Source organism: Idiotropiscis lumnitzeri, chromosome 16 (assembly GCF_059441095.1).
Source record: "Idiotropiscis lumnitzeri isolate Australia: NSW breed Sydney's pygmy pipehorse chromosome 16, RoL_Ilum_1.0, whole genome shotgun sequence".
In the NCBI taxonomy this organism is placed as follows: domain Eukaryota; kingdom Metazoa; phylum Chordata; class Actinopteri; order Syngnathiformes; family Syngnathidae; genus Idiotropiscis; species Idiotropiscis lumnitzeri.
Genome location: NC_142406.1, coordinates 15581935 through 15599618, shown reverse-complemented (window position 1 = coordinate 15599618; position 17684 = coordinate 15581935). Strand labels below are relative to the sequence as shown.

The 17684-nt window shown below is 46.0% G+C and overlaps 3 protein-coding genes and 1 long non-coding RNA gene across 8 annotated transcripts in view; 3 read left to right on the top strand and 1 right to left on the bottom strand.

Moving 5' to 3' along the window:
- Nucleotides 1-3815, top strand: part of gabbr2 (gamma-aminobutyric acid (GABA) B receptor, 2) — a 55860-nt gene extending 52045 nt beyond the window's left edge. For both annotated transcript variants that reach the window (XM_088318767.1, XM_088318766.1), the window contains one exon: nucleotides 695-3815. In XM_088318767.1, coding sequence (XP_088174893.1) covers nucleotides 695-860 — 166 coding nt within the window. In that variant the 3' untranslated portion in view covers nucleotides 861-3815. The remainder of the gene's footprint in view (nucleotides 1-694) is intronic.
- Nucleotides 3816-4133: 318 nt separating this feature from the next.
- LOC148321741 (uncharacterized) lies at nucleotides 4134-12214 on the top strand. Of its 2 annotated transcripts, none has more exons than XR_015847012.1 (4): nucleotides 4134-4452; nucleotides 5606-5749; nucleotides 10887-11741; nucleotides 12081-12214. It is a non-coding gene; the product is annotated as an uncharacterized LOC148321741 (long non-coding RNA). The 2 variants fall into 2 exon arrangements; XR_015847013.1 differs by lacking the exon at nucleotides 4134-4452 and adding an exon at nucleotides 4927-5007.
- On the bottom strand, nucleotides 4722-13796 carry elp2 (elongator acetyltransferase complex subunit 2). Of its 2 annotated transcripts, XM_088319433.1 has the most exons (21): nucleotides 13381-13792; nucleotides 13215-13293; nucleotides 11114-11184; nucleotides 10897-11038; nucleotides 10706-10783; nucleotides 10567-10631; nucleotides 10405-10474; nucleotides 9787-9936; nucleotides 9619-9702; nucleotides 9368-9468; nucleotides 7849-7977; nucleotides 7422-7769; nucleotides 7272-7341; nucleotides 7116-7211; nucleotides 6963-7020; nucleotides 6305-6377; nucleotides 6024-6207; nucleotides 5802-5923; nucleotides 5594-5733; nucleotides 5085-5198; nucleotides 4722-4984 (listed from the first exon to the last, which is right to left on the bottom strand). In XM_088319433.1, exons 1-21 carry the CDS (start codon nucleotides 13510-13512, stop codon nucleotides 4813-4815), a joined length of 2478 nt encoding a protein of 825 aa, XP_088175559.1. In that variant the 5' UTR covers nucleotides 13513-13792; the 3' UTR covers nucleotides 4722-4812. The 2 variants fall into 2 exon arrangements, with proteins under 2 accessions (XP_088175559.1, XP_088175558.1); XM_088319432.1 differs by having other exon boundaries at nucleotides 10897-11184; nucleotides 13381-13796.
- Nucleotides 13797-16502: 2706 nt separating this feature from the next.
- The window catches only part of ctnnal1 (catenin (cadherin-associated protein), alpha-like 1), a 15673-nt gene continuing 14491 nt past the window's right edge, over nucleotides 16503-17684 (top strand). Inside the window, exon 1 of one of the 2 annotated variants that reach the window (XM_088318976.1) lies at nucleotides 16503-16831. In XM_088318976.1, the coding sequence (XP_088175102.1) occupies nucleotides 16742-16831 (90 nt within the window). In that variant the 5' untranslated portion in view covers nucleotides 16503-16741. The remainder of the gene's footprint in view (nucleotides 16832-17684) is intronic. The other variant, XM_088318977.1, reaches the window with a different exon arrangement.

Here is a 17684-nt window from a genome sequence, read left to right as displayed (position 1 = left end):
GGCTCCTTCCTCCTCATAATTGATGAGCGCGTTGCACGGTCGTCATGCATGATTTACGGGAGCGCCGCCCACACGTGCGCGTGCGCCATCAAAACGCCGAGTTTGACAGGTAGAATGTCGGAAGAGGCTTCCTTACGTAAGGCGGCTCTGGAAATAGAAAGAGCGCAACACTGGCAGCTTTTCCCGAGCTCGTTGAATGTTTGATTGCGCTGCGGGAAACCAAAAAGGACGAGCGAGCTCAAATCTTGCGAACGAGAGAGACCACTTTTGTCACAATGACGGCAAAAGTGTCACGCGATCGTTTCAATGCCGGTAATCGTGCCTGACAAATGCAGAAACTTGTTTGTTTTTTTATTTTGCCAGACAATAAGTCGTAGTACTATGATCAATAAGTCGACTATTACAAAAAGTTCAAATATTTTGTCAGATTTGAAAAAAGTCTGCGGTTCATGATGACTCCCAATTGGCAAGACTTTGACTCATTCATTTTATATTAAGCCCCAAGTTATGGGGGGTGTACAATTATGCAACTCAGTCCTTGTGTTTATTTCCCTCCTTTGAGATTTTTCTTTTTTTCTTGAAATGACTTCCACCACATTTTCCACTCGTATGAGTCATGTTGTAATCCTTGTGGAGCTTTTGAACGTGTCGTCAAGCTAACGGCTAACGCCCATTTTTTTTTTTGCATGCACAGCATCCAGCGCCGGCTGTCCCTGCAGCTGCCCATCCTGCACCACGCCTACCTGCCGTCCATCGGCGGCGTGGACGCCAGCTGCACCAGCCCCACCGACAGCCCCGGGTCCAGCCCGCGCCACAGACACATGCCGCCCTCCTACCGGGTCATGGTGTCGGGCCTGTGAGCTGCGCTCGCCACCGTTCCGGTACACACGCGCACACACACACACGCACACGACCGTCTTTTGTGTGTTGCTGTCTTTTCTACGGCAGACTTGACTGCTCGCGTCCGCGCGGAGGAGAGCGACGCTCTTTGGTGCCTCGGCGCGCAACTCGGCGGGCGCGGCGTTAGCGAAGGAAGCCGCTAAACAACCACCACGCCAACGGCCGTGTCTTGTCTTGGCGCCTCCCGCCGCAGATCTTTCTAATTTGCGACTTTGTAAATATTATCATTCGGGCACACCGCCGACCGTCGACGGCTCGGTTCGACGTCGGCAAAGCGACGAGATGCTACATATGCTGTTAGCGCTTCTTTTTACGCTTCTCCAAACTCAAAAAGTCCAAATTTGTTCAATAGATTGAAGACCAAAAACTTTTTTTTGCAAGATGAAAAGGAATATTGCGACCATTTTTCTTTTCATATTTACGAGGGGGGAAATCACAATGTCTAAATTGTCGTAATATGACAAATTATAAATTAAAAATATGACACGTTTTTCATTTTGCAAGTCGTCATCTGACAAATGTTAATTTAATATTTCGATATTGTCATCATAATCGTGGCTCTGAAAGATTTAGACTCCAAATATTTCTACGCTCATCATCGAATTTATAATTATTACGTTAAAGTGTCGGACTTTGAGAAAATGATACTTTGTTTGTATCGTTGGATTGGCGGATTTGGAAAGTTTGATTGCTTGGAAGGTTCGCGTCATATTCGGACAAATGGATGGTTGGAATATGACAAATTTGTTTTCATTACAAATATAAAATTGACACATCATGACAAATATACTCTTGTAGTATTTAGACGTCCCTGTTGTAAAAAAAATATATTTTAATTTATTTTATTATGAATTTGTCAAACTATGTCTGAATTGTCAGAATATATTGAGGAAAAAAAAAAGATTTCATACTGCGAGACAAATTTACAGGAAAAAAGAAAAGCAAGCAAAAAATGCCAAAAGTCGTACGATAAAAATGAAAATGATTCAAGCAGGACCCAAAAAGTTGCTTCAGCTACAAAACGCGCGAGCCCTTCAAGTCCGGTGGGAATTATGAGCGCTGTCATCCGCGATCATATTGATCCCCGATTTCCCTTCTTTTTTTTTTTTTTTTTTTCTTCTCGCCAAGAGGGTCAGAGCGTCAAAGCACACTCCTCTCGTCGCCGTTGCTATGGAGAGATTTTGTCATTTTGGTCATTTGGAGCAAATTTGTTGTTTTTCACCATTGGTGTCTTGGTTTTTAGGTTGTTGTTTTTTTTTTGTAAAAGGCGTCCGTCCAAGCGCTGTGCCTGTCGTCTTCTACACTCACCGTTGTCATGGCGCAAACACACACACGCACACACATTTGGGACGGAAGGAGTGCGCTCCTTCCGTTCCTTCGGCGAGCAGAAACTGGACTCAAGTTCTGACTCGTGAATGAAAAAGGAGCAGAAAGCGGACTTTCAAAGTTTGGGTGTGGCTCCGCCCCCTTTGTTGGAGGCTCGCGCAGGAGCGCCACTCCGCAGCCGAGTCCAAACAAAAAGAACCCGGAGAGACGCTGAGCAAAATCCAAGCGGACATTTTCTATTCTGTGACATTCTACGTGATTGTGTAAAATTTGCCGATACCTTGAGCACAGGTGTCCATGAATGGGATGGTTTGGTTGTTTTGGTTTTTGGTTTTTTAAATTAATCGTTGAGGTGTTTTTCCCTCAAGACGGCATGAAATAAAATAGACTTAACACAGATGTTATCTGCTGCTCGTCCTCGTGACGTTCCCAGTCAGTAAACAACAACAACAAAAAAAGTTTGGAGTCGTATGAACAGGTGAGCAGTAAATCATCCTTATTTTTTTTGATTGCCAAATAACATGTTTTTGCTGTTGTTTATGTTTTTTTTTTTTTTATTCCAACATAAATACAAATTGGTGCATCAGTTGTAGCCTTTGTGTTTGAAAATGACAAAGGAGTGTTCAGAGAGCCGCACTGAAAGGGAAAAAAAGGATGATAATAGTCACATGGCAATTGGCAATTAGTTCATTCTCATATTTTAGAAAGAAAAGTGCTAATATTACATGATTTAAATCAAATGTAATGAGTAAAAAGGTGTTTTAACAACTAAATTTAAGAGGTTTTCCTATTTTTTTATCATAATTTAAATTCAATTCAATTGGAACTTGAATTTATTATATTTTACCTCTGAATAATCAAATGTTCTCGTGAAAAGACAACTCAAATATTGCAAAAGATTGATAAAAAAAAACCGATATTGTCTTTTTTTTTTCTTCTCAGCGCGGCCTTCTAAGTGTGTCCATAAAACAGACACACATAACGGTGAAAACTGTTTTTCACTGATTGTGCTTTACTTCATAACAACAAAATTATTATTATTATTATTCTCATCCATAAAACAACACGAAGCAAACTGTAACCAAAACTTACGTTTGGATGCAACACGTTCAAGAGGGGCAATAACTTGTTTTCTGTTACCAGACAGAGTGAACTGCAGTATATAGATATTTATATATAAATATATATAAAATGCATAGATATATTAAAAATGTATATGTAAAAGATCTTTAAGTACCATTTTTACATTTCTTTCACAAAATTTGCCACCAGGATACTTGGGAAGTTGTCTCCTTTTTTTTTAATGTTTTCTTTTAATAACCTTTATTTACAGTATCTGTAACTGGTATGTACAGACGAGGTATAGATATGGAACTGTTGTATAAAATAAGTATCACATTTTGGAACACCTAAACGTTTTTTTAATTGTTTTTTTTGTTGTTCTCAGAGCCATTAGCTGTTATTCTGGAATGGGCGGGTAAATGTGAGCGGGATTTCAAAAGCGACGTTCTTCTTTTCTTGTCTGAATGTTCTGGACAGCCTTTTACGTTTCACATCTTTGTTGAATAAAGTGAGACTGAAAGTGACAAAAAGAATCCTCCCCCCCCCCCTTTTCCTCACATTTCACCTCTATCTTTTCCATGAGAAATACTTCAAGGGCATCCGAGCATTATTATGCCATTGATATGACATATTTTGTTAGTTTTGTTTTTAATTGATAACATTGGCAATATTGTATTTAGGGCTACGTTTTAAAAATTCCAAATGAATGCATTAACCTCTCCATAGCTCGATATCAACTCGACTCGCCTGAATCGATCCTTTTTAGTCATTTTCCTTTAATGTCACGTGACCTTCACGTCACGCGAGACTTCGTCACTTCGCGAGAGTAGCGTATCAAAAAAGCAACACTACTCTTCAAGACGGATGCCTGCAAGTTTTGGGGTTCAAAACGAAACAAAACAAAGATAGCGATGAACCGGAAACGCGCAAAACGCTTTGAAAGATTTGCGACGTGGAAAGGAGGGATTGTGCATCTTCGAAACCATTGACTCCACTCGGCGTAGACACGTCTTCTTCAGCCCGGATAGAGCACCTGCTAACTCCCCGCGAGCCCAGGAAATGTCAAAGGCATTGAAGCATGTTGTGCAACTGAAAATGATTGGTGAACGATTTACCTTATGAAGACTTTGGAACTGACGAGTGAAAAGAAGTGAAACGATTCAGGTGAGTCGCGACTCTATCTTGTTAAAGCAAAAGGGAGCTGCTCACGTCATGGCATGTAGTGAGAAAAAATTGAGAAAACGGTCGTACCTTTCGAAAACGTGGCGGGCTAAATCCTGACGTGACTTTGAACACAATGTCTCCTCCGGAATGTTGCCAAGCTACAAAACAATTTAGGTTCAATGTTCTGTTCAAGCGCTTCGCTGCAGCTGGAGCGCTTGTGAAATAAAAAATGCATTGCTGTTGACTGACTGCACATTATTAGAGAACACGAACAAAAGGAGCTTTTTTATTTGGTCAGTTTAAATTAAAATAAAAAAAAGTTTAGTTATCTGTGCGGCAAGAGGGTGCCAACAGGTGGCGCTAAAGAGCCTCTGTGTTGATGTCAAAGATCTTGACCGTGTGGTCGGCGCCAGCGCTTCCAAGTTGCAGCCAGGCGCGCCCCTCTGTGACCCCTTCCGGGACCCCCGCCCGGCCCGCCCGGCCCGCCCGGGGCCTCCAGCGCAGCCTTTTGACGGCCAGAGTGTGACTTTGTCTGTTGGACGGCGCACGGTGAAGGTAAACAAGGCCATGAGACGCTGCTAAAATATTGCTTTTGCGATAGCGAGACAGACAAAAGTCTGGCGGAAGGATACGAAGGGTCTGTTTCTCCGTATTTGATCCAGTCTTGGCCTCCGGCAGAATCTCCATCAGGCCTCCAACCGTACACAATCACCCGGCCGCACTCCAGTCCAACGGCCAGCAAGTAACTGAGGACGAAGATGAAGAGATGCTTAAAAATATTAAACGGTTTTTGAAATGCACTTCTGGTGTGCATGCCTTGGCCACATGGGGGCAGTGTAACAAAGACATACTGGAAGGTTGGCGGTACATGGTGACGTCACAACTAAGATCACTAAACCACGGGAATATCAGCAGGTTTTCGCAGATTATATATTAGGGAAGAAAAAAAATACTCGAGTAATTTGAGCACCTCAGTTTAAAAAATGCTCAAGGCATTGGAGTAGTAGTAGCACTGTACTTGCTAAGAATAGATTATTTTTCTTGTTTTTGGAAAATATTGAAATATGATCATACTATGTTCACAAAACTCGAGTGATAGTAGTATTAAAGTGTGTGTGTGTGTGTGTGTGTGTGTGTGTACCTGTTCGAGCAGAGCTGAGGGCAGAAGGTGACGGCTGTAGCAGAATCGCCCACATCCAAGATGGAGGAGCACAACTTCACCTCAGCAAGCGTGCCGGAGTTGCCACGCTCGTCCTTCGTACAAGGTCCCCACACCAGCACCTGCAAAACACGCCAAGTACGTGTCGTGACGCCGCGCCGCGCCGTATTTTCATGTCGCGGGAAGTCACCTTCTTGTCCCGACTGGACGTCACAAAGTATGTGCCGTCGGGACTCCAGTCACATGACCAGATGATGCGGCTGTGCACCGACGTGTCCTTCGTAGTGCGCGCGTACAAACCATAGTGAGGCTCTACAACGCACGTGACAACAAACAAAGATGGAGGCGGGTCAAGCGGCAAGTAAGGAGCACGAAAATAGTTCCTCTTGAAGAAATAGTTGTTGTGCAGTACCCGGATGAGCCTGTTGGCGGCGCCACAGAGACCACGTGCGGTCTCTGGAGACGAGCAGCAGCATGTCGCCGTCGGGCGAGAAGGCCATCTGTGTGACGGTGAGGGCGTGGCACGCCAGCGCCTGCAGCTGGCGCCACGTGGTGGCGCTCCAGAGCAGCACCGAGGCGTGCTCCGCTTTGCTCGCCTGCCGACAAAAACGGCAAAAGCTTCCCAACTGTCGTGTCCTCCTTTTTTTTTTAGACCTACTTGTACTTTTGCGACGTGCGGCGCGTTGCCGTTACCTTGCACGCCGACGCCACCACCGTGCCGCCGTTGTCGGACGCCAGGCAGAACATCTCGAAGCCGTGGCCGTACCTGAGAAGGGACAATTTGCGTTGCGCACGAAATGACGCGCTCAAGTCAAAGCGAGGCGACAAACGGCCGCCGTATGTCACGCTTATGTCGTGCGACGTCTCGGAATGGAATTAGCGACACGAGGCGATCCATTTAGCGGCGCGCGCGTGTGCGTGTATTCACTGGCAGCAAGTTGGATGATGAAAAGGAGGCAAGAGCGTCATTTTCACTTGCAATTACGCCTCGGGCTCAAAGCAAAACAAACAATTCCGTCTTGCCGCATTGGAAACCTTTAAAAAGACGAAAAGTCATCAGTCATTTTTATGTCGCCCGGGAGAATGTTAAGTTTGTTTTCTTTTTTTTATTCTTGGCGCTAGTGGGTCCAATCGGGGGCGATGCGAAACGCGCGACGCTATCCGTCTAAATGGATGTGACATTTCGACGGGAGGAAAGGAACGAAAAGCGTCCGCAAGCTTTGCCTGACCAATCGAGCGCCGTGAGGCTTCGAATTGATGTCACGTGACTTTCTGCGTTGATGAATTTGCAATGCCAGACGTATGCCATTGGAAGTTTCCGGAAGTGCAAATACAACGTCGGGATGCTCACAGTTTTTGGACCTCGGGCCAGAGAGTGTTTTGCAGCAGATGATCCTCTGGTGGAGGTTCTAGATTAAAAAAAAAAAAAAAAAGGACACACACGTTGACCAAAGCGCAAACGCAGACAGTGCAGCGGTCGTCTACGAGGCGGCGAGCGGCGTACCCGTCATGTTGATGGCGTGGAAGTCGGACTCGTGGTATTGGTCGGAGATGCTGCTGAACTTTTTCTCGCCGTCTTGGCTTGCTGGCGCCGGATCGCCTGTCAATCAAATCGAAAAGCGCTCAGCGCCCAAATGACACTTTGGCTTTGAAATGTTACCTTGAAAGACGGCCTTGTTGGACAATCCCAACGCGGGTGTGCTGGCGCCTTCGGGCAGCCGCGCGCCGTCCTGCCGAGGGGAACGCGGGTGAGGCGGGCCCGCCGAGCGCAACGCGGTACGTTTTTGAGCAATTACGACGGGATCCTCACGCCGGACGCGAGCAGCTCCTCGGCGGACGTCCCGGAAATGTTGGCGAAGTTCTCCACAAAGTTGCGCGGCGCCTGGAAGACCCGCAGAACCTTCTCGTCGGCGCCCGACACGAACCGGAAGCGGCCCAGCATGGCCAGGCACTGCATGTCGTAGCCGTGAATCTGCGGCCGCGCCAGCTCGTGCCACGTGGCGCGCGGCCGCCCGCCACGCTCGCTCCGCCACGGTGCGAAGAGGCGGGCGGTCTGGTCCGAGCTCACGCTGACGATAAACTCGCCGTCGGGGTCCCAGCTCAGGTCCTGCACCGCGTCGAAGTGGCCGGACAGCACCGCGTCGGGCCTCCACTCACCCTGCCGAATAGCGTCAAGATGACGTGCCCGCGGCGACTCGACGGGACTCGGCGTCCCAAACGAGGACGACGGCACATACCGAGCCGGCGTCTTTGCTCCACAGGTGGAGAGCGCCGTGGAAGGCGTGAGCCAGGATCATGCCAGCGTCCCGACTCATCTGGCAGCCGTAGAAGCCGAGCGTGTTGCCGCCCACCTCGCCCACGCGCACCTGGTGGCCAAAACAACCGACATTCATAGAAAACATGTGGAGAAATAGTGCCGTGAAAGCCCGAAAGAGATGCTAAGCGCTAGTTTTTGTTTCCTCATCATTTACGTTGAAGGCTTTCGCTTTATTTTTATTTTAGTTATGTCGTCAACTATTTGAAATATGTGTCCCGTGGGGAAAAAAACAGGGTTGCATTTACACCAAGCTTAGCTACGTTATTGTTTCGCATTGTGACGTAATTCTCGAGCTAGCTAAAACAAAACTTAGCTAGCCATGTCTCTTTTTTTTTTTAACGGAACACAAACGAGCAACAAGGTGACGTTTTCCCACCTCGGTAGGTCCAACGTGTTAATGAGCGCCTTGCCTCATTTGCGCGCCGTTAGCTCATCTCGCTAACGGCAACACATCTGAATGGCCAACACGCTCGCACGCCTTCATGTGAGGAGGCGGCGGGGGGGGGCGAGCCACCCAAGAAGATGCGCTCGCCTTCGTAAAAGAGACAAAATGCTAATTCAAGTTCGATTCTCCAGCGCGCCTTTGATGCATGCTCGAGTGCGTGCGCGTGCGAGGTTAAGCTTCCTGTGCAGACGAAGCGCCAGTCGGTTCAAAGCGTTTGCCTCTTGTTGGAGGAGCGTGCGCGAGCGCGCAAATATATAAAAGATGGTTCACAACTGACTGAACTTCAAACAGCCACATAATGATTTTCTCGCGCGCCGGCCGCCTTTTGTGCGTCGCTCGGGGTGCTAATCGCTCTTCGGGTTGTTTTGAAATTGAAGGGGCGCAAACGTGATTGGTCAAGACGTGAGTGGGCGCCATCCGATCGTCTCTCGGCGCGATGTCACAACGTTGAAGCATTTTGTAGTCGGCGCAAGACAGCGACGGATCCGAAAAGGCGAAAGTGCGATGACCATTAACGAGGCGCTCGTTGAAATATTCAATCGAACAAGTTTGATCCGAGGGAGCGGACACTGTGGCGGTTCTTGTGAGAGTGCAAATTGAAGTGGTGTCAAAAAAGATGACGCTTGCAGAGTGCAGATGGCCACGAGAACGCTTTACTTCTTTGCCGTCTTTGTTGTCCAAGCTTATGTTAAATTTAGCCCTGCAACGGCGCAGCAGCAGATGTCGGGAGGGGGGGGGGGGGGGGGTCAAAGCGTGAGAGGGAGAGCATACGGGGGGGGGAGGAGGAGGAGACAAAAGAAGAGGGAAGAAAAAGACAGATGTGGAAACTGAGAAAGTGACTGACTGGAGGAGAGAGAGGAGGATGCGCGGAGAGGATCAAGTGCTCTTAAGCCACCACTAACGTGCGTGTGCGTGTGTGTGTGTGTGTGTGTGTGACCGTTCCTCGTGTGTGTTTCCACCATCCAGCGTGTTTGTGTCATCAGCACACACTCACCTGCTCCGTCCAGACTCCCGAGTCTTGGTCGGGTTTCCAGAGGATCATGGTCTTGTCCATGGAGGCTGAAAGCAAACTGAGATGATCCTGCCGCTCGCCGCCTGCAGGGGGCGGCAGAAACGCCACTGAGTTCACATTTGTGAAAATCTGTGAGCGATTGCCTATCGACGCCACAAGATGGCGCCAAAGCACTTTTTGAGTGCAAGCCTATGACTCGAGTCAACGAAGCTCCTTTGTATTTCTTTCCTTACCCTCGTAAGACGGAGGCTGCCAGTGTACGCCGTACACCCAGTTCTCGTGTCCCGCCAGGACCGTTTCCAGAGCCACTGCAAACACTGAAGCGGCAAAAAAAAAAAAAAAAACTAGAAACGAGCACATGACAAGCAGCAGCGAAGTGATGAGCATCAAGCATCGCTCGCCTCTGTCCTGCTCCGGCTCGTCCAATCCAAATATGTCCTCCTTCATTTTGATGGCGCCGTCGTCCCGGTCGCCGCCGCCGCTCTTGGCGCGCAGCCGCCACACTCGGATGAGGCCGTCCTGCGAGCAGCTGGCCAGCAGCAGCTCCCCACCTGCGCAAACACGCACACATTAAAGTCAAGTTGGAAGTCGGACGAGTCTCATCGCCAGAACACGCGTGGGAACAAATGAGATAGTAATCCCTCACAAATTCACGGTTACGTATTATTTATGTTTAAGTTCACAATTAAGTGACGCTTGGCGAGAAAGACGAGGAGGTGTGACACGTGGTGATTAAAGTTAATGAGGGTTTGTTTTGGGCTGCAGCCAAAATGGATGCTTGATTCTGCCCGTTTAGGCAGCAAAACTCCGGGCCGGACTTAATCTTGCCATCTGCTGGTTGTCGCTTTATTTGGTAATCTATCCTCCCAAAATGCGAGCCGCTTCTCCTCACACGTGTGCTGGAGCCTATCCCAGCCTAATGATGCCAAACCCGTTTAGGCAGATGCCATGCTTCACCATGTTGACTTTTGCTGCCATTTAAGCAGCAAACTGTTGGTTGACTTCGTGCCAACACTCACCGACGGACGTCCAGGCGACGCCCCGCACCCAGTCCTCGTGTCCCTGCAGCGTCGCGGCTCTCCGAAACGTCTGCAGAGCAAATTTTACGCGTCAAACTTGCCTTCCTTCTTTGGATTAGAATTTTCTTTAAAAAAAAAAAAAAAAAGCAAGCGTAAACGCACCTTGTCCTGAGATTGCACATAGAGGTGAACCCGAGAGTCGTCGCCCCCGCAGGCCAAAATGGGAACTGCGAGGGGATACAGATGCGGCATTCGTATGACAAGTCAGGAAAATAACGAGCACAACATGTACGCAGCGTACCTTTGGTGCCTGGCAGCAGAGCCAGGGAGACGTCCATCACGAACCCGCCGCCAAACGTGAGCGAGTGGAGGCACTCGGCTGGAGCAAACAAAAACAAAAAAACATTTTCTTATATGCGGCTTGGCTGGAAACGCCATCACTACTTTGTTACGTGATTCTGTTGATGTGTTCACTTTCTTAGATTCTCGTACCCTCACTGGCGTCACCACAGAGCCACAACCTGACGCTGGAGTCCGCCGCCGCAGAGGCCACCAGGATCCCGTCGCCAGCGTAGAGGGCGTCCACAGCGCAAACGGCGCCCGTGTGGCCTTTACACTCCACCGACTGGACAAACTGCACAGAAATGCAGCTTAAGAAAGAGGGGGAAAAACCACACCGGAATACCGTTTTGTGGCTGCTTGGGCTTACCTGGCCGTTCTGAGCGGCCCAGAGCAGGAGGCGGCCGTCCGAGCCTCCCGAGACCAGGTGGGTCTCGGGGTCTGAGGTTTGAAAAACGGAGCTGAAGAATTAACTCACATTAAAAGGGACAAATGCACGTTCGTTTTTTTATTTTAAAAAAATATGAACTAGAAATGAGTCAAAATGTGTCCATCATAAATGGATCCTACAATCTGTGTTCCTCAAATGGTGAAGAAAGAAAAAAAATCTTTTGGCGAATAAAAAAACAGAAAAGTCGTTTTTGTATAACGAAAACGAACATGTGAAGGGAATGCTCTTGACTCATTTATCGGGTGCTTGCTTCACGAGGTCATGTGACAACAGAGCTCCAATGAGATTGTCGTGTGTGCGGAAACGCGGAAGTTGTGAGGCGACGCGAGGAAATGTTTGTTAGTTTGCCACTCAAGGTTGTTTTCATCCTAAAAAGTGACGTTAGAATCTGTTTTTCGCTTAAACCGCTGCTCGTTAACTTTTGTAGCGCGACTGTCAGCGTCGTACGGCCTCCATTGATTTAGAAATCGGACTTTTGTCGAGACTTAGCATTAGCATTTAGCCGCTCCTGGCTCGACTTGCAGTCGTATAAACTCAACCAATAAAGGTATTGGCGTTGATTTACTTTCACCAAGTGTTATTTTTTAAAAGTTCAGCATGTGCTATTAGCACCAATTGCACTTTCACCTGTCAAGTTGCTACTTTTTGACATTTTAATGTAACGTAGTTTAGCAATTGCATGTGCTTAATTATATGCACATTTTTTACGTTATAAAAATCTCACTGGTCAAATGAATTGAATACTGCTATTGCTAATTTTGCACAACTTTAGCATTTTCATCTAACACATTAAAAAATAAATTGTTGTACAATACTGAAATTATTGTATGAGTATGTACGATGCAATTAGTGTTATTTAGTTGGGAATTAATTTTGATTTGTGCAGATACAGATCACGTAAGACTGGTCCTGTTTTGGGCAGGTCAGGCTTTTTTTGTGATGATGGAGAGGAAAGGAAAAGCTTGTAGCCCAAGGTGCTTCAACTCAAGCCAAGCCACTGGACATTCCCGCCAGGACAAGGCTGGTAGGAGGCTCTCACACACTCTCCACTCGCACATGAACGTCTGCAGCCCCACCCTCAATCAATCTTTCCTCACTTTCCCTCTGGAAAATTAAATCAAACTTGCGGATCGTTTAAACGCATGTGACCGAATTGAACTGTGTTGCTGTGTTTAAAACTTATGACGTTGATTATTCTTTTTATATTTCAGTATTTGAATAATGAACTTTTGGTATAAATGGTGATTGAGAACTTGAATGGTCATTCATTTTTCACTGTCAACATAGTTTGTTCAATATAAGATAACCACGAAACAAAAATTCCTAGACTTGTGATATTGAGGCTTCAAGCTATAACTTTTGTTTTCATAATATGCAGCAAATATTGTCTGTGTGCCAGTTTTTTCTTCAGCTGGAACTAGGGCCTTACTCAAGGTGGAGTTGGTTACAAATAGTCAGTCAACCCTTTGGATTTCTGCTAGAAAGTAAGAAAATGCCTACTAGAACGTCTGAACTTAATTTGGGATTAAACAGAGAGGCTTTCATAGCAGGAGGAGGGAACCCCGTTTTTTCCCCCCAATTAAGTTGTACAGGTTATATTACATATATTACACTCATGGGGAAATAATTCATCTTAGTCTCTTTTTTTGTCCATTAAAAAAACTTTCATTTAAACAGTGTGGTGTGTGCTTGTGTAGCCTTTTTAAATCAAATTTGTATATATCCAAGTTGTGAATGTTGTGTGTTGACAGAAGAATGTCTCAAACCACTCAACCGTTATCACTAAATGCAGCACGCCGTTTCTTTTAATGGCAGCCACCAATAACAATACAACATCGCCCCCGGTGGAAGAAAGCGGTATTACACCATAGCAAGTAGGTGAGGCGCAACTGCGGGATGATTTCAATCGGGTGTGTTGGAGGAGGGAGACATCGAAAACACGCAGGAGCGCGTGAAGAAGTCGGTCTTCACACGTCAAGTCAAACAAGAAGCTGATGTGTTGTAGTTTGAACAAACTCACCACCATCTTCTTTATGGACCCATTGCACTGCATTTACTCTTGCTGTGTGGCGATTCAGCATCGACAAAACTCTTTTTTCCTATCGTAGAAAGCCCACAATGCCTTTTTAGTGCGAAGATTGTCAGATAGTTGAGAAAGTGGGGTCCAAAATGACTTTAGTCCCTACCTGGGGGTCGTACAGGGCTACGGAGTGACACGTCCCGAAGGCTAGCGTCCCCCCGCGGCCCCAAGACACAACATTGGGCGTCCTGTTAGCCGAACATGCGACATGGCATGTGTGGAGCCCGAACGCTGCCATCTTTTGCAGAGCGGTGACGAAATGAGATGACGTCACAGTTGAGGGCGGCCGTGGTGCAACATGAGATGCGAGATATTCGTTCCGCCGCTGGATTAATTGAAAAGAATATGAAAATTAATAAATTGAGAGAATAATTACGGACTCGAACTGAAATGCAAAAAGTAAAATTATTATTAAAAAAAAGGTAAACTGAATAACCACTGTGAAACGAAAATAAATAAACAAAACTTTAATAAACCTTTTTCCGAAGCTTTGTAATGATGCGCATTTTACGATATGGTTATTATTTAGTAATAGGAAACCGAAAATCAAACTATCAAATAAAATAATGATAACGGAAACAAAATGATTTTTAAAAATAATATAATAAAAAACACACAACACAACCAAAAATAGATGAACTAAAATACAATAAACTACTATTAATTATCCGAATAATCATCATCATCATCGACTCGGTTTTGTTTACAATAAAATGGGTAAGTGCACTTCAATAATATGGCCGCGAGGTGGCGAAATGCACTTGCAAAATACAAAACAGGCCTCCAAAAGTAGTGTATAAACTTACAATACCGTTTTACACCTTTCTTTAAATCAGGCCTACACTTCAAAAACATTACATTCGATGCATCTGTTTCGTCTAAATGAAGTAAACAAACTGGAACAAGCAAATTTTATTCCACATTCATTCAAATCACAGCAACTGCAACCCCCAGACAAGCCGCTTGAGCCAATTTTGAGACCGCTGACACAACACTTACTATATAAACTCCCAAAGTTGATTGTCGCAGCTTAGCTAACCATACTTAATAAAACACAGAAGCTTTTTTAGTTTGGATTCCAGTGGTAAGGCGACACTTTTGCCACTTAAGTTGTCAAGATAGGAGGAATGACAAAATGGCGGGCGGGCGATTGCTGGCAAGTGGAGTGCGACAATCATTGGATTTTTTTTTTTTTAATAATGAAACAGCTATTACTAAACCAAGGTTTTGTGTTATGAGCTGTTATGTGTTAGCATTAACACAATCACTGCCCAACTCGATTGATTTTCAGCGTTCGGCGATGCCCAAGATGCGTACGTAAATCTGAAAATCCCCCTCATGTGTGCTGTTTGCTTTTCCGGCACGTTCTGCTGGCTGCTAAACGCTATCATCAGTATGCTGCCGCTGATGTAACAGCGGAAACGGCGAGTTTGTTATTTTTGTGTTTGAATTTTCTGGCGCTTGCGTACAAATGAGCCATTTGTGCCTGAGGTGGCGATGACTTGGCACACAAATGACCCGCTGCTCATTAGTGTTTGACTCCCATCCAGTTTCCACTGCATAGGAATCTTATTTATTTATTTCGGATTATTATTATTTCAGCATTTTTACGTTTCTAGTCACGATGAGCCAAGAAACTAACCTGCGTTTGACCCCGTCGCTCTGTCTTGAGTTCAGTTGCAGGTGCCTGTCAAGATCAGGTAAGCCTCAAACCCCGCAGCCAAGATATCAGAGGCAAATATGCTAACGGAGGAGATAAAACAAGCGCGCTCATGTCGATGCTAATAAAGAAAGGCATGCAAAGGTGAGCGTTTCCATGGCAACCTCCGTTTTTTTTTGTTTGTTTTGTTTTTAATCCCAAATTTCAACCTGATTATTTCTGACGTGTGCTCTTTTATATCGAGATGCCAACAAAAATCATGACGACAGAATTTTGAGTTATAAAAATGATAACATTTCTCACAGGGGAATATTTAGAAAATATTCAAATTTTGCCAGTCAGTCCCCCGCTCTGCGGTTGCGATCTCGGTAACATTCCGACCTCGACCCTCCGGCCTTATTCATAAAAATAATCTGCCCCTGACGGACCGCCCTCAAAACGCTAACGTCAATTTTTGAAAGCGGCACTGATTTATTTATTTAAAAAAAAAATGTTTTCCCTCAAACCAAAACAGTGCACCCATTTGAAACGTTCAGCGGATAGCCAACCAATTTTCCCGCCGCACGATGCAACCTTTCTTCTTTCCTGATCTGCGTGCAGCGCTCCAAACGGATCGACCGCGAACGCAACGCTCACGGGAGGAATCGGCACGAACGCAACGCTCGGCACAATGAGCTCCTTATCGTCTCAGTGAAGCTCACACAAGGGAACCCGAGGGCCGATTAACACGCGGATATGATCTCGTTAGCGGTAGCGGCACGACACGTCACATGCCCTGACGCATCGTGCGTGTGCGAGATATGCAAACACGGAGTCGAGCTGCGGGCTTTTAAATAAATAGCGGCCGTCTGTGACACCGTCGTCCAAGCGGAGGGCAAAAAGTCTCCAAATGTACCACAGATTTTTTTCAGACACTCCCCTGCCCCCATTATTTTTTCCACCTTTTGTAATGGTATAAATAAATTACACTGTTATAAAAAAATAAAATTTGCAAGAATTCTAAATGCGAACAAAAAATATTTCTGGAGCTAGCTAGAGCGATAAGAGTGAGGAAAAAAAACTGAAGCTAACAAACTAACTAGCTAGTTGGCTAACTAGCGAGCAAGATAGATGGACTGATAAAAAAATAGAAAACCAGATTTATTTATCCAGAACATTATATATTATCTAGTAATGTGTAGTAAATTTCCCCATTGTGGGACTAATAAAGGACATCTTTATCTTTATCTTTAAACAACATATTTTTTTAAAATACATTTTTAAAAGTTAAATTGGTCTCTTGAAAATAACATTTTGTATTTAATTTTTTACACTTTAAATACATTTTTAAATTTCTAATTTTAGAATGGGGCACTTTAATCACCTGCATGTTGGTCCTCAAAAAAAGGGAAAAAAAGACAAAATGCAATATTGTGAAATGTCACTTTTTTAAAAAAAAAAACAAAAACATATCTTTACGTTTTTTGTCATTTTTTGAGCGCCAAAATGAGCTGTAAAATATGAACACAGTGGAACATTCACATTGTGGTCACGCCGCACAAAGCTGCACGCATTCACTCGTAGCTGCGCGTGTGCGTGCGCTCGTGCACGCGCTCGCCCTCAGTAGTGTCGGCGCTTGTTTAGCGTGCTGCAGTCCGCACTCCGCCTCCGGTCGCCAAGTTCCGCGCTCGAACCGGCTCGAGCTCGCCGTCGTCGCCGCCAACCGAGCAGCACCGCGTGGCTCGACCGCGGGTGCGAGTGCGACTCCCGACACTCTCACGGAGCTCGGCGGCGAGTGAGGCCGGCCGGGAGCCGCTGCTCGGCGGGCATGGCTTCGTCTCCGTGCGGCGACTTGGACTCCGGCCTGGAAATCAAAACTCGCTCGGTGGAGCAGACGTTGATCCCACTCGTGTCTCAGGTGAAGTGTGCGTGAGCAACTTTGCGTGTTTTAGTCATGTTTTTGCTTTGTGTTGTTGGAACGCACGCGCACTTTTGTTGCGGTGTTGCTCCGGTGGGAGCGCGAGTGGCACAGATGAGACTTTTCTGTTTTCTTTTCTTTTCTTTTTGTTTTTTTTTTTCCCGTGCAAGTTTTCGCTCACGTTTGTCTGTTGTTGGGCAGAACCTACAAGATTACATAACACAATACACCGTGCGCATTTCGCCAGCAACTTGATACGCGTGCACGTACACGCACGACTGCACCTTTCTTTGTTGTGTGTGCCTCCTAAAAAGTTGCTGCAAAGTTTGCAACTTAAGTGACATTTGAGCTCAGCATTCACTTTGTTTAGTTCCCAAAACATGTAAATGCTTGTCTCTCAGCATTCACGTCATAGTTTTCACTTCATGCTTTCACACATTGTTGCTGTAAATAATTGTTCCATTGGATGTAAATGCTTGACAATGAGCATTCCATGTTTTGGACTTGTTTGTTTGACTCTCAGCATTCACACAAACGCATTGTCATTCATCAACATGAATGTGAATGCTCGACTCCCAGCGTTCACGCGACGTTTTGCTCACGAAATGGGAAGAGAGTCAACGCTCGTCTTTCAGCCCTCTCGAGCCAAGTCGGTTGCGCACCGAAGCATGAATGTGAACAAACGCTTGACTCAGCATTCACTCCAAAACTTTGGGGGGATACGCGACAGCATTCAGTCGTGCAATTGCTTGACTCTTAGCATTTGCGCCGCATCTGTTGGCAAAAGTGAATGCAAGTTCAATTATACTCGTGACGCCAAGCGGAAGCGGATTTATTCGCTTGAAGCCGATGG

Coding starts and splice junctions, on each gene's coding strand:
- elp2 (XM_088319432.1), bottom strand. CDS start 13,512: ATGGCAGCGTTCGGGCTCCACACATGCCATGTCGCATGTTCGGCTAAC. Junction 7,978..9,367: donor CGGGAGTCTGGACGGAGCAG/GTGAGTGTGTGC, acceptor TTTGGCCACCAG/GTGCGCGTGGGCGAGGTGGG. Junction 4,985..5,084: donor TACGGAGAAACAGACCCTTC/GTATCCTTCCGC, acceptor GCCGTCCAACAG/ACAAAGTCACACTCTGGCCG.